Source organism: Corvus hawaiiensis, chromosome 3 (genome assembly GCF_020740725.1).
Source record: "Corvus hawaiiensis isolate bCorHaw1 chromosome 3, bCorHaw1.pri.cur, whole genome shotgun sequence".
In the NCBI taxonomy this organism is placed as follows: domain Eukaryota; kingdom Metazoa; phylum Chordata; class Aves; order Passeriformes; family Corvidae; genus Corvus; species Corvus hawaiiensis.
The window spans coordinates 26,312,485-26,327,234 of NC_063215.1; the positions used below are offsets into that span (position 1 = coordinate 26,312,485).

General features: G+C 39.1%; 1 protein-coding gene across 18 annotated transcripts in view; it reads right to left on the reverse strand.

The window, feature by feature from the left end:
• DST (dystonin) overlaps positions 1–14,750 on the reverse strand; it is a 299,250-nt gene that overhangs the window by 163,531 nt on the left and 120,969 nt on the right. For 16 of the 18 annotated variants that reach the window (XM_048296861.1, XM_048296860.1, XM_048296883.1 and 13 more), the window contains one exon: positions 2,766–2,932. In XM_048296861.1, the coding sequence (XP_048152818.1) occupies positions 2,766–2,932 (167 nt within the window). The other 2 variants (XM_048296862.1, XM_048296863.1) reach the window with 2 other exon arrangements.

Below are 14,750 nucleotides of genomic sequence, written 5' to 3' on the forward strand. Positions count from 1 at the left end.
GCATAGTCAGAAAACAACCTCATTGACTCCAATGCAGCTTCATTTTACCACAAAATTATGCATTGCCACAGCCAGCTTCTCAGGGACTTTTAGCACTGTGTGTGATGCTGTCGCGGGTTCGGTTTGTTCCCGGGCGGAAACACCAATTTAGTGTAGTGGTTTGGTCCAAAATACTCATTACTGTTTATCTGCTGTGAGATAAGAATTAGGAGAAATGCAAAACAGGCACCAAACTTGAAAGAATATAAAGAAGTTTATTAACAGACCTAAAAGAGGAAAAAAAAATTATACCACCTTCAGAACTCTCCTCCTCCCCCCACCTTCCTCCCTTCTCCCACTGACAATGTGAAAAGACAACCCTTAAGATATTCAGTCTGTTTACCACTTCCATAATAACCTTGTTCAGTCCCTTTAGAAAGAGAAGTCTCTTCTTGCTCATGCTATGAAAACATTATCACAACGAGACAGCCGCCCACTTCCAAATATTGTTCAGTCCATTTAGGAAGAGGAGTCTCTCTGCCTGCGTGTGAGTCCTTTCCCCCGACTTGCAGCTTTTCCCGCAACTGCTTTCGAGGGTCCACTCTTGAAGTTTTTTGGGGTACAATTTTAAGGTTGAGCCGTTCAGAAACAAAAACAGAGGCCCTTCTCCTTCCCTGGGAGCAAAGGGTCTTCATCATCTTCATCGTTAGGACTATCTCTGGGAGCATCTCTAGGAACTGAGGTTTTCTCCTTTCCCATTTGGAGCAAAAGTCCTCATCTGGTTCATCTCTACGGACTGAGGTTTTCTCCTTTCCCGTTTGGAGCAAAAGTCCTCATCTGGTTCATCTCTCCCTGTCCAAACTTCTCATGAAATTACAGCTGCGTCAGCATCTGCCTATCTCAGCGCAGGTGCTTTTGCTTACGAGTTGAACACTCCACCCCCCATATCTTCATGAAATTACAACAGGATACTCTGATATATCATAGCTTCACAACAGAATTTCAGCTTTAAGCATCTCCTCTCTCTCTTCCCTCAGGTTTTCAGCTCTTCACAGCAGTAAAAGGGTTAATCTCACCTCGGCCTTGCAGCTTTGCAGCTGGAATGTTGAATTTTTCTTATCGCAGTGGAGAGGGGGGGAGCCGAGCCGCTCCAACTGCCCACGGCAAGGCAGTGGGGGGGGTTCCATGGCTGGAACAGGTCCATCGGCTTCAGGATGGCCGTGGCCCGGCCCAGCCTGGCCCAAGCAGGGCCTGGCCGGGCCCGCTGGCCCCCACACGGGGCCCGCAGCCACCTGTCCCAGCGCCGGAAACGAGAGAGAGCTTGGAGGGGGAGTTTGCCTATTCTTAAATGTGGATCACAGAGGCGGTCACAACTTTAAGTGGCTTGGAGAATTGTCCATATTCAAACTGGCCAGCTGATAGGTTCTATCAGTTCCCAGAGGAAACTGTAAGCGCCCCTTAGCAAGGACATCCCTTCCGGGACTATGCTTGCTAACCTATGACAGATGCTCACAGCCTTTACACACAGCCTGTGAGGAAAAGGCTGCACTTGTCTCCCATTTTACTTTAATGTCCTAATCCCCACAAGGATCACATGTATGTTGTGTCTGCCTAGACTTCCTTCTGTGGTGGGCCAAGTGGTCCCACAAAAGGAAATCCAAGAACAAAATAATCTGCTCTAGGCTCTGTTTGCTTGATGTGCATGAAAAAACACCGAATTTGCCTTTACTGGGGACACTCCTTCAAATTATACCAACGAAATCATGTACTCAAACTTCCTTATGATATGCTCCAGGGCATACAGTACAAACTACACGTGCTATGATAAAACCAGAAAGCTTTGTGCAGTCAAGGACAGATCAGTACACACTAATTAGCCCAGCAGGCAGAATACTCTCCCACATGATCCTCTAAGACACAAACCTTCTTAGTCAATTCAGGAACCAAAAAAATACACAGTAAGGAAGATATGTCACCAACCAAGAGGGAACAGCGAGCACATCAATGATTAAATCGTGTTCCTCTGATAAGCTTGATGCCAAAGTCAGCTTTGTCAGGAGAAACCTGTTCTCACTTAGAATCCAGAATTAGAAATCCTCCCCTGTCAGTAGACATCTTCAGCTGTATTTCAGATTAATATCCTGTACCCTTTAGCCTCTAGTCACAGCCACCAGTGACTCTATAGTGTCTGCTTAACTTTGTAAGAGTATGGTCACCAAAGCACAAATCCCTTCTCAGGCTGAGAACACTTGAGCCAGCTGATCACATTTTCCATGAGAATACCCTTTTACAGGAAATGCATCTCAGAGTAGATCTGGGCTCCACACATGAACACTGAAGAAGCTCTACACTCCAAAGGTAAAGTCACACAAGGAAGAAGACAGATCTCAGACATATCCCAGATCATACAGTAGTTGACTGTTTCACCAGCAGTGCAGTTTTGGACTTTGGTGGTCAGTTCTGCCTCTACCCCAACTACACTTAAACATCAGTATGACAAAAAGGGACCGTGGAGAAGACTGAATTCTGGAAACATCCTTCCTAGCAGCTTGAACATGCCCCATTAAATACATACAGTATTCCTGGAAATACTTCTCTGAGGAAGGAGGGACATGCAAAGGTTAATGAGGCATCCTTTGGCTGCAAAGAGCAGGAAATCACTGAGGAAGAGTCAGTGTCATCCCCACAGCTGCAGCGCTATTACAACATAAACCAGGGAGCCCTCTCTCTTTGTACATTAAAATGCTCTAATTAACATTTTCCAAGGGAGCAAACAGAGTACTTGCCTGTATTTATGAATGATGGCATTAAATAATCTTCCATCGCGCCAGCAGGTAGTGAAATTTTCACAATGTATTCCAGCATAACCCTCTGTTGTTTGCTGCGACCACAGGAGCAGTCTCTCTTTAGCAGACATATCCTCTGACTCCCCAGTAACATGGATATCAGATATCTAAAACACAGTTAATGTAAAAACTACAGTTACATCTAATCCATAATATGTATTATTATTATGATAATTTATTATATATAAATGCTATATAAGTATATATAAAATGCAATATGTTTTATATGTATATAGTCACACTTGTACAATAACCGTATTTATGTTATTCATAATTTATTTAGCTGTGAAATTCCTCTCTTAAAACAGGTTAATTTATAGCACATGCTCTGGAATTCAGTAACAAAACAGTCATTCTGAGTGAAAACTGACAATACTAGCTTTAAGGCAAAATTTTCTGAGGAGTATTTTAGGAATGACTAAAAGACTGAAAGATTATAAATAAAAATTTTGTCTGATCAAGAAGGTTCCGTTTTGTATTATTTAAGGATTATCAACTCCGTATCAGAGAAAGCAGGAAAGTACTGGGAATTTTACACTCAAATACTACTTTACAGTATATTAGATTATCTCCTAATGAAGTTCAGACAGTTTCCTTAGAAAATTACCACAGTATAAATATGATGCAGACATTTCCCGAATTTGTACACATATTGTTTGTACCTCATGCTACAGAAATTGTACTCACTGTAAATGTAAACTCTAAAAAGGAAGAAAAATAAGACATGCCTCGACAAAGAAAGTGCTATGGCATGTTGTCGTTTTTCTAAGTGACCGCCTTTTACCACTTATCCAAACAAGATATATAATATAAGGTTATTATGAACTACACAGGAACCCAGGTACCATAAGGACCTGAATACTGTAGCTCAGCTAATACAAAAAGCAGGCAGAGCTGCTTGGGCAGAGACAAGAGGGCTTGTGACAGACAGTGCCTCAGTTTGTGGGTAGACAACAAGCACCTCTGTGAGCTGCCCTGTAAGAGGCTGCTCCCCACGAGCACACACTCAGCCCTGCAGGGAGACACAGGACTGCTCTGGCTCCAGAGCCAGCCTCAGCTCAGGGAAGGTTTGCCCACAAACAACTCTAAGTACTTGAGTTAGGTACAGAAGAGCCTTCAGTTGAGCTGTGCCAATTCCAGCAACCCTGTTTTAATGTACATCAGGCAGCTACATTCATGAGGTCAGATGGGATGGTCATAACAATGTCTCCTGGCCTCAGAATCTCTGCACACAAAGGTATCTTCTGTCTAGGCTCTGGCAGGGGGAATTCCAACAGGCTAGGCTGGAAATTATGGGGTTTTCTCACACTAGAGCCACACAAAACACAGTGCCAAGAAGAAAGATATGTAGCTTGACTACTGATGTTATGTCACTGCCTAAGACAAGGTGCTGGGAAGCGCTAGGAAGCAGGGAACTAAAGGAAGAGCCTTAAATATGTCAGGGCAATAGAGCTTACTGCAATTTCTGCTTTATCATCTCTCATACTTTCAGGGGATTATGAGCATTTACACCTATACAGCAAATTGTAAATAAATTTAATATAAGGAAAAAAATTTACATTATTTTCTATTCAAGTGACCACAAAATCACAAGCTGTGAATGCAGTTCTTCAGATACTTATCACAGGCCATTGTATCTGCTGGATCTAGGTAAGGGGAAAATACAAACACCAAGGCTAAAATGAAAAAGTTTTAACTGTTCAACTAGCCCCTAAATAACCTCTGAATATCTGACAGCATTTTTGCATCCTATTGTCTCCCGCTTCAGCAGATTTTAAAGAAAGATCAAACAGAAAGAAAAAAAACCCCTTTTTTGTGTTCAAAACACAGTAGACAACACATGCAGTTTGATCATTTGTAAGTTTCTAGGTATCAAAATCCTGCAAAGAGTATTTACTCAATGAAATATAGATGGGATGAGTTGTGTATGTAAAGACAACAGAAAATACAACATGGCAGAAGACCAACTTGTAACCACTGAAAATTTTCTTGTAAAAATCCAGGGAACTCAGATGCAGTGTAAGACTTTTTTCCTGTGGGTTAGCTTTATTGTTTGGTATTTCAAAGCAAGAAAGCAAACTAAATGTTTTTTCAGTAGCTTTAGTTTCTATTCATTGCAGAACAACCAGATCACAATATAAATGAAGTCAACCATTTACTGCTTATCTGGACAGCGCTTCTGAAAGAGATGATGTCATCTGGAAGTGCCAGATGTCTAGCATAAGAAAAAAAAAAAAAAACAAAAAAACAAACCAAACAAACCCAAACCTATATTTTTTGTCTGTCATTTTCAGAAAGTCCTCTGTGTGTAATCCTTAATTATCAGATTTTTTTAATATATTCTAGCATGAGCAAGGTAACAGTGCGATTTGCTAATAGCCCTTCCTTACTGCTAAGCTCAAACCTTTAGGCTCCTTCATGGTTAATTGAGCAGGGATGGCTATGTACACTTCAGACTGCTGAGAGTGCAAACACAGCATGTTTGAGTGCACATTAGATTCCTCTGGAAACAAGTAATTTCATACATCAAGGTAACATCTGAAGACTGTACTTGTACCTGTTGTTAGATATAAACAACATTTTAGCCATGGACACAAACACAAGGAGAACTTTTATTCTGAATATGACCACTAGGGAAGCTCACAGCTGAAATTCTGGATGGCTAAAATGTTAATTCAGTTTACTACATGAAAATCAACAGGTTTTTGATGCAAAATCTTCCAAGCACCCTAGTTAGCCATCTGAAGAAAAGGAATAGGCTTTTCATCATTCATGGAGGTAGCCCATTTCACCACAGGTTAAGGAACATTAACATCAGCCTGAGACCTAAAACAGCCTGAGCACTTCTGTTTTCTAAATAAAGTATTTCAGCTTTCAAGGCTAACATTCCAGACTTTTTCATAAACACTGAATTAGTATTTTAAAAGTATAAAAATACACTAAGTGAAATGGTGAGTCAAATGATTATATTTAATATACTTAAAAATATGGGCTCTAGTTTGCAAGATGCCCTATTAACTTGAAACTTATTAACAAGTAAAATACTACCATAACAAAATAAGGTGAAAGGGAGAGGGAGAGAGCACACCTTTCCTTTGATAATCCCATAAGGGCAGTACAGATACTTTTCCACCAACTGTGCATTATTGTCAGTATTTCTAACATCATTTCCCATAGGAGAAAAACAGAAGGGCTATTAAACTAAGAATACTAGAACAGAAAGTAAGTTAAGGGAAAATCAAATCTTCTACTCATAAAATTTAGTCCTTCCAAGCAAAGTTTGCGTGAACATTTCGTATCTCACACACCTATCATTTACTCACTATAAACTGCTTAACTAGAGCACATTTGTTCCTTAAGCATGGAAAGAACGAATTACAGCATTTGCATGAGCTTGAACAGTTGTTTGCCAGAGACACAGTTCTATAAATTATCTCAAAGCCTGTGAATTAAAAGTTATGCAAGAAAAAGTAACAGAGGTAATTCTCTAAACAGGCCTTCTATTTCAGGATCAAGGTCTTAACTGGCACTAAATATTCTCTTGCTTATAACTGGGAGAATGCATTCACGTCTGCTACTGCACATGCTTTTTCTCAGCCTGTAAATTCCCACTGCATCACACAGTATACAAAATCCAAACACTAAAAAGCCTCGAGCTCTTTCCTTGCACTGATTTTAGTGATGCAGTTTGGAGCCCAAAGAGCAGAGCAGTGGAGAAGACTTTCTAAGAGATCAACAGTGGTGCTGGATTTCTGTGATTCATTTTCACACTGCAAACAGAAGAAGAGTAAGACTCATACAGATAGTAAGAAGTCTTCCCTCTGATACCATCTTATCCTAAATGTTTTGAACCAAGTCTAAACTTGACATAATGTACTAAACTGCACTAAAGTATATAATGGGCTAGAGATGCATGATTGTGGTGGTGTATTGTCTCCCTCCCAGGCCACACTATGATCTGAGAAATGCTTATTAGGCCTCAGCAGAGAGTAACAAACTTTTCTCTCAAAGCTATTAATGAGTAGCCAGGAGCAACGCTTCAGTAGATGCCTCTAAGGTGAGTTCTGTAATCAGGAAAACAGAGGTAATGAAGTAGCACATATTTGAACACAAAATCATAATTTTTTACATGCATAAGAAACTGTGCCACAGAAAGAAACTCAAAGGATATGTTTCAATAGAGGAGGACCATACTGTTTCAGAGGGTAAGATGTCATGTCTCTGTTACAGTGCAAATTACCCAACTGTTCCAAGAGTTTCCTCTGGTGCCTGCCTCAGTTTGAACAGCCAATGTGCTTTCAATTACCAGCCACATCTGAAGCACTGTGTAAGCTGAGAGTACATTACAGCATGGGTAAGTTGACAAGGTGAGGGAAGGCTACTGATCTCTGTAATTACAGCAAAGAAAACGGTAAAGCTGAGACTGCTAACTGCAAACCTTGTGTACTAGCTCAGGCCAGTAACTGGACCTTTGCAAACTTGTATAAATACCAGCTTCACTCAGTATAAAAAAGACAGAAATACAAGGCATTAAAATGCTTGCCTAGTTCTCAGAAACAATCAGAAGGAAATTGGTTATGACTTTGTACAGTAATTAAAGTCTGAGATCTAGATTTTCCTGCTTTTGTTTAGAGGTCAAACCTCAGTGTTCTTAAAATTCCTTACACTGAGAATCTTGGGTTGAGAAAGGGAGCTGAACTGAAAGCCAGACATTTCATCAACTGAGACATTTAGCCTGACATGTCAGTAGGTTTCATATTCATGCAGTGTTTTATCAATATCAGTTGATGTGCATGCTCAACAGAAGTCTTCTTTTTTCTCCCTTCCTCTGTGGTAAAAAGAGGTATAGACCTGGTTGGAGTAGTAAATGCAGCAATATTAGGAGCTGTATTACTTTCATTATACAGGAAAAAGCAGCCATGCTTAGCTGAACAGACAAAGCCTCACACCCTCTTACTCAGCAGTGACGTTTGTACAAATCAAAGAACATTCCTAAGCTGTTCCTGAATTCCAGCTAAGATTAGGAGGGCAAAGATCTCTGTGTGTATTAGGAGGTTATTTGTACTACTGTGTACTGTGTGTTGTAATTGGGTGTGTTATCTATGTTTAAAAACTAAGCTCGGAAAAAGTATTGTTTGATTTCTGTTAGAAAAGTAAATTATATAAGCAAAAGACATTTAATTAGTTCTTTGATGTAACAAGTACCCTTGGCATATGCCCATTCCCTCTGTTCACTCAACTGAAAGCTAGTATGTCCCTGTTGAGCAAGGGGAACCAGTTTTGGACCAGATCTCGGTATCAGCATTTGACTCACATATACAGATTTCAGTTGTCCTGAAGATGAGTGGGGCAAAACCGGAAATATGGATTGAATTGGTAAGCATGGTTACCAAAAATTTGCTTTCCTTCAGATATTCTGCAACTAAGAATGTATTTTTTTTTCTTTTACTATAAAAATAAAATAATCCTACCCTCAGAGGAAGACGGAATTTCAATAATTAATATTAATAGGGCATCTAGGCAGTTTTGGAGGAAAGATCCTTTAAAAGAGGTGTAGAGTGCTATTAACATGATTAATGTTCTCTTGTTCTATTTCAAGCTGCCTACATAGCTCTATCATTCTTCAGTTCCTACTGGCCATAACTGAAGAGAATTAGAAATATTCCTTTCCTTGATACAAGACCCAAAGGAATTACGAGACCATGAAGAGCTGGTCACAAAATTTACTGCAAATACTGAATGCAAATTCCCTAAAATTCACTCCACCTTCTAGCAACATTTTAACATGAAAATCTCTTTCCTGTATTAGGAAACAGATCAAACTACAGAGAGGAAAATAGCACAAGAATATATCAATATCCCTAAAGTATAGAGTTATTACATAGCCTTTGAAAAAGATCAAGTGTGATGTTCTGTCCTACAAATATATGTAGTATCATAGCATGGATAAAAGGTTTATACTCTGCAAAGTGAAGATATTTTTGTAATAGAAAAAATACTTATTCAAATAAGTACCAAATACTTATTCTAAGCTAACTTTTAAGGATAATGTACTGTATCAAAATATTTACCTTGCTCCTGTTCGGTGCAATGCTAAACAATGCCTTTTCTTTTGGCAAATGGGAAAGTACAGCATCAGGATAAAACCACTTTTGTTCAAGTAATAGATCACTTTTACTTTCAGAAAGAAAGGGATGCAACTTTCCAGATTTACTGCTTTCTGAAACATTTTCCATGATTCTGCAAGAAGTTATGTTTAACTCAGTTTCTTCATGTTGTCTGCCTAAAATATGGATAGCAGAATCCAAGGTAGTTCCTTTTCTATAACAAAGATCACTGGATTTCTTCAGAAATGCTAATTCTCTCCTGTTATCATCCTCTGAATATTTCCTTTTCCATGCACAATGTTTCTCTGAATTTCTCTTCTCTTCTTCCCTTAACCATGTGTCTGTTTCACCAGACTTGGCGAGCCTCTGATTATCACCATGAAAGCTCTCCTCACAAAGAGAATCACTCTTTGCTTCGGCAGAGAAAACTTTTGCTTTAGCAATATCAGCTGAAAGGTCTGTACTCACAGGCAGAGCATTACTAGCCACTGTCACTCTCCCGGGGAAGAAGTCGGCCAGTCCCACACCCCTGGGATGAATCCCGATGTCTTCTGAAATCTCCACTTCATACTGTCTTTTTTCTTCATTTTCTTTAACGTGCACTGAATCTGATCCCTCCTCAGTTGATTTCTTTCTCCTTTTTCTTCTGAAATATTTTCTTCCAGGGGAATGTTTATCTGGACTTAAGGGAGCTTTGGCAGGATCTAAACACTGTTCTTCCTTTTCAGCCCTCACACATCCACAGACATTCCCCATTTGGCTGTCTGTAACTCACAGCCACACAGTTTCATTCATTCCCGTGTATTTATATACACTTAAACTCTCCTCAGAAAGTTAAGAACTGCCGTTTCCACCGTAATTTCTTCCAGACTTCACATCCACCCGCCTCAGTACGTAGCCATTTTGCTTATGAGAAATGCACACGCAATAAACGCTGTGGCTCGGTGCCCAGGCAGGGCCTGTGTCTGATTAGACACTGTGGCTTATTTCTGGCCACCAATCCTCTTAAAAAAACATCACTGTTCCAGCATTGGGCTGTAATGCTGATTGCCTTTCACAGAGATGACATAGCATTTATGAGCAATAGAAATTTCTCACATGTATTTTAACTCCCTGTTTCACTTAGTAACTTGAGCAAGATAAAGCAGAAAAATATGTAGCAACCTTTGAAACTATTAGCTACACTCCAAATCCAACAGCAAGCAGCACAGTAAATAGCAGGGATTTAGTCAGCAGATTTGTTTTGCACTTCATATGTTTTTATTACCTATCCAATGATCCACAAATGGAAAGATTAAACTACAGGATCAGAAATTGCTCTGACAGCTTGCTGGGGGTCAAGTTTTTATTTGTATGTGGAGTTTTCATAGCAGCTAATGTGATTTTTCACTGATTTGTCAGCTATAAATAACCTGCTGCTTCACTGCCGTCATAAAAGCACAACAGCTTGCTCAGGGCAGTGACACTGCGTACTGGGGCTGAAACTTTGAAGCAGAGTTAAACCTCCTGGCAGATAAAAGTGAAACAAATCATAAAAGCCAATCTATCTAGAAAACTGACCTTAGGATTATTGTTTATAAAAATGGAGCTTTATCCTCCTCCCATGCTTCTGTAAGGCATTTCTGTGTAGCTCTGAACGCAAGATCCAAGAAGCATCTAACTATACTTAAAACTAAGTAGAAGCATACACTTTTAAAGTGCAAGCAAGTCTAATCTCTAGTATACTTTGTTTGGAAAAATCTTTTTAACTTTCCTCTTTGTTTTTGTCATGGATATGGGAAGTCTACTAAAACCAGCATACTTTGCCAAGGACAGATGTGTATGGTTTCTCACTCTGAGAAAGAATTACAGAGCGACTTGCCAGGCATTATCAGGTGTTACCACTGAATTTCCCTTGTTTATTTGGAAAGGAATTGCAATAATGAGACCCAGAAGCTTTATCCCTAAAGGCCAGTTCGTCTCTCAAAAAATGTGAAGTATTCCACATTTTACTGACAGGATCTAGAATGAATAATACAACAAAGAACTAAGAGAGCCTCCAAAGAATTTCCAAGGATACAGTTGCTCACTGTTGACTACTGTCAGGGCACTGGGGTAAAATTTGACAGTAATGCTTGGAAAATTTTATACTGTAACACCACAGAATACTGTGACAGATGGGCAGTTATGAACAGACACAATGCTAACATGCTTCTTCTCGAAGTAGACGTTTATTCTATGACTACACTCTTTCATAGCCTCAATTTGTATTTGCATTTGTAGCATGCTCAACATACAGGGGCACTTGTGACAATGCTCCTTTTACTCACAATAAAAAAGTTGTGTTCTAGTCTGCTAAGAAAAATTACTTTAGAAAAGTGACTTTCAGCTAAGGCCAGAGGACTTACTGATTTAAAGCACACTTCCACATGGGTCTGTGTTGGGTCCTGACACAGCCCCCCTTAATTAACAGAAAAATACATTAAAAAAAAAATATTTCTAAATGACATGCCTGTGTTTGTACAAAAAAAACCCCAGCTTTTACACCTAAATATGTACTTCTCTGTCTTCTCTCTCATCAGAAAAGATGATTCAGGACTTTAAAGTGCAATGGGCCAAGGCTGATTGCATTTGACACAGATATAGTTTCTGGTTTAACAACAAGATGCCTAGTAATAATATAAGGTTAAAGAGATCATAGTATAATAATCTTAAGATATACATAAAAATATATTATTTTGATAAAGCAGAAATTATGCAAAATATTAAAGACAAGTGTCCAGCATTTGAATGAACAACTGCAAATCTTCAGGCTGTCTAATTTAAAATGTGTTAAACTAACCTACCACATGTACACTGCTAACGCTGTTCTTCCTCTGCAAATTTCACAGGGGGCAAGAATTTCCTTAAAAATACTGCAAATTTAAATTTTCAATGCAAGTGCATTTTTAAATTAATACACATGGGTATCAAGCTTTCTAAACAGTATTATATTATTTTACTGTGCTTTACTGCAGTGTGATTTGATACATATTTCCTTTAAATTGTTTACATCTGTTTAACAGTCAGAATGATACCACCTTCTTTTAAACAGAAAATGTCCCTAAAGAACACTCTGTTATGTCCAAACACTTGTAGATTCAGTAGCACACTGACTGTCACAAAAATGTTAAATCATATCTAATTCAAGATAGGCCAGAAGAAACACGTATTGTAATTTTATAGCTACCAATTACATTTCGTAATGCAATCAGTAATTCATAGAGTCCCTGATCTTGCAAATCCTCTTTCATTCATACCTTAAATTTTGATTATTTTTCTTAAGAATAACTCAATTTTTCAAAAAATCAGATGCCTCGGAAGTAAAATCAAAAAAAAAATGAGACTGCAAAAATACAAGAGTCAGTTCAAAAACGCTGGTTACAGTATCAGTGTTCCCAGAAATCCTGCCCTACTTCTGCATATTCCAGGTCAATTTACTCGAATACACCTGGTGTAACTGCAGCTAGTCCTAAAAGAATGAAAGGTCTGGAGGGGAAGCCGTATGAGGAATGGCTGAGGTCACTTGGGCTGTTCAGCCTGGAGGAGACTGAGGGGAGACCCCATTGCAGTTACAGCTTCCCTGTGAGGGGAAGCACAGGGGCAGACACTGATCTCCTCTCTGTGGTGACCAGTGACAAGACCTGAGGGAAGGGCCTGAAGCTGTGGCAGCAGAGGATTAGGTTTAGAAAAAGGTTCTTCACCCAGAGGGTGGCTGGGCACAGGAACGGGCTCCCCAAGGAAGTGGTCACAGCACCAAGCCTGACAGAGCTCAAAAAGTGTTTGGACAATGCTCTCAGGGCACATGGTGTGATTCCTGGGGTGTCCTGTGCAGGGTTAGGAGCTGGACTTGATGATCCTGAAGGGTCCCTTCCATCTCAGCATATTCTCTATGATTTATCAGCTCTATGATTTATCCATTTCTAAGTATTAGCTAGAAATAAATGCATTCCAAATATACCTCTGCAGATGATTAGTAGCCTTTATGTCTTTTTGTCTTCCTAGAAATAGGTATTTTTGAGACTTACTAACCACTTTAACAATACTTACCAGCTATTCATGAGAAGGCTATCAGCTCTCTGCTAACAATTCTTTCTGCTGTTCCTTTTGTTTTTCCCAAGAACCAAACAGTAACTTTATAGTCACTTTAACTTTCTAAGTCGCTTATGCTCTTGAACCAAAGAAAAGATCAAGGACAACAGAATTGATAAATGCATTTATATCAGTTGTTGGGGTTCTTTATATAAAAAACCCTAAGCAAAATAAGCAAAGATGATAAATTAAAATGCTAATAACTAAAGAAAAAATTACCCCTTTCAGCTAACTGAAATTTTATTAAGTCATAACTTTGGTCTCAGCAAGGAAAGAGACACAGTTAACAGGTTTACACTGGAGATTCAGAAGAGGGAAACTGAAATTTCTTCTAAAATCTGCCAGCTACAGAATGGATAGATGATATTCTTTAGAATATCAAGAGACTACCTCTGAAGCCTGTGAGAATTACCACAACATAGTGACGACCGCACCAAGGTCTTTCTCTTGGACATCTGACTAATCTGACTAGACCTGAGTGGAAGTTCAGCACTGGTTTAAGCCAGAGATCCAGGTAATCAAAGCTGTTAAAAATACTACCGGGGATTGCTGTGTTTCTTTATTTTGGTATTGGGATTTTTGTTGGTATTCTTTTAAACAAAACCTGTAAAACATACAAATTTATACCCACCAATGCTGCAAAGTTTTATGGGGAGATTAACAACAGACTTTTTCTGGCACAAAACCCCTTAAGAAGCATAACCTAAATAAAGAATTAGACCAACACTTGTTTGCAATTTGATCTGTCTTAGAGGCTGCTTAATCACAAACAAGAGGTTAATCTTAAGACATGGAAAACAAACGATTAGCACTGAAACATGAAATAGCTCACACAGATTTGTACGGGTTTGCATTTAACCAGAGATTTCTGTAATTTGTCAGGCATGTCCGTGACTGGGAAATGCATTATGTTCTTAACGTGGGACAGGTGCATAACACATTATAGTGGCTATGTTGTTGAATATCTGTGTATTTGTTGGTCTGCAAAATGATGATACCATTCACCCTCTGTACACTGCTAATTTTTGCTTTATCATTCATCTCATATAGTTAGCAATTATTGTACAGAAGTTATTCCCCTTTGCCAATCAGACCATGCCAGGTATCTTTTATCAAAACCCTACTAGGAATACATTTTCAGGTGCTCCTGGATCTAAGATCCCTTTCCCCTCTTTTTAGTGTGTTTGCTCAACACAGCACAAGTAATGGAGCATTTAGCACAAATGGGACGTGTCATTTCACGGTACTAAAACAGCATACCAGATAACCAGCAAGCATTTTGTTGCACAGCCCTAAGGTCACATGCAGAATAACAGAGAGATAAACATAAGCCAAAGAGAAAGTGAAAATTAAAGTTGCACAAGATAGAGAACAACAACAAAAACAAAGGCTTGCCAGCACAAACAAAAGGTTTGGAGCTGTTTGAGCGGTACTGGCAACTACTCCTCAAATTCTGAAAGAGATGTTCAACTACCAAGTCACAGTCACCAACAGGAGAGGTTTTATATCCAGTGAGTTGGCTTACAAAAATAGGAATTTGCTCCTTATTGGTGGTTTCATGGCATTAATGACTTTAGGCTTCTCTCACCCTTGCTGTGATTCAGGTGAGTCCCAGAAATTTCAAGAATTCTGCCCTCATTTTCTTACCAAAGACTTAAGAATTTTACTTTTTGTTTTTTTACAAATCACTGAAGAATTACAGAAGAAA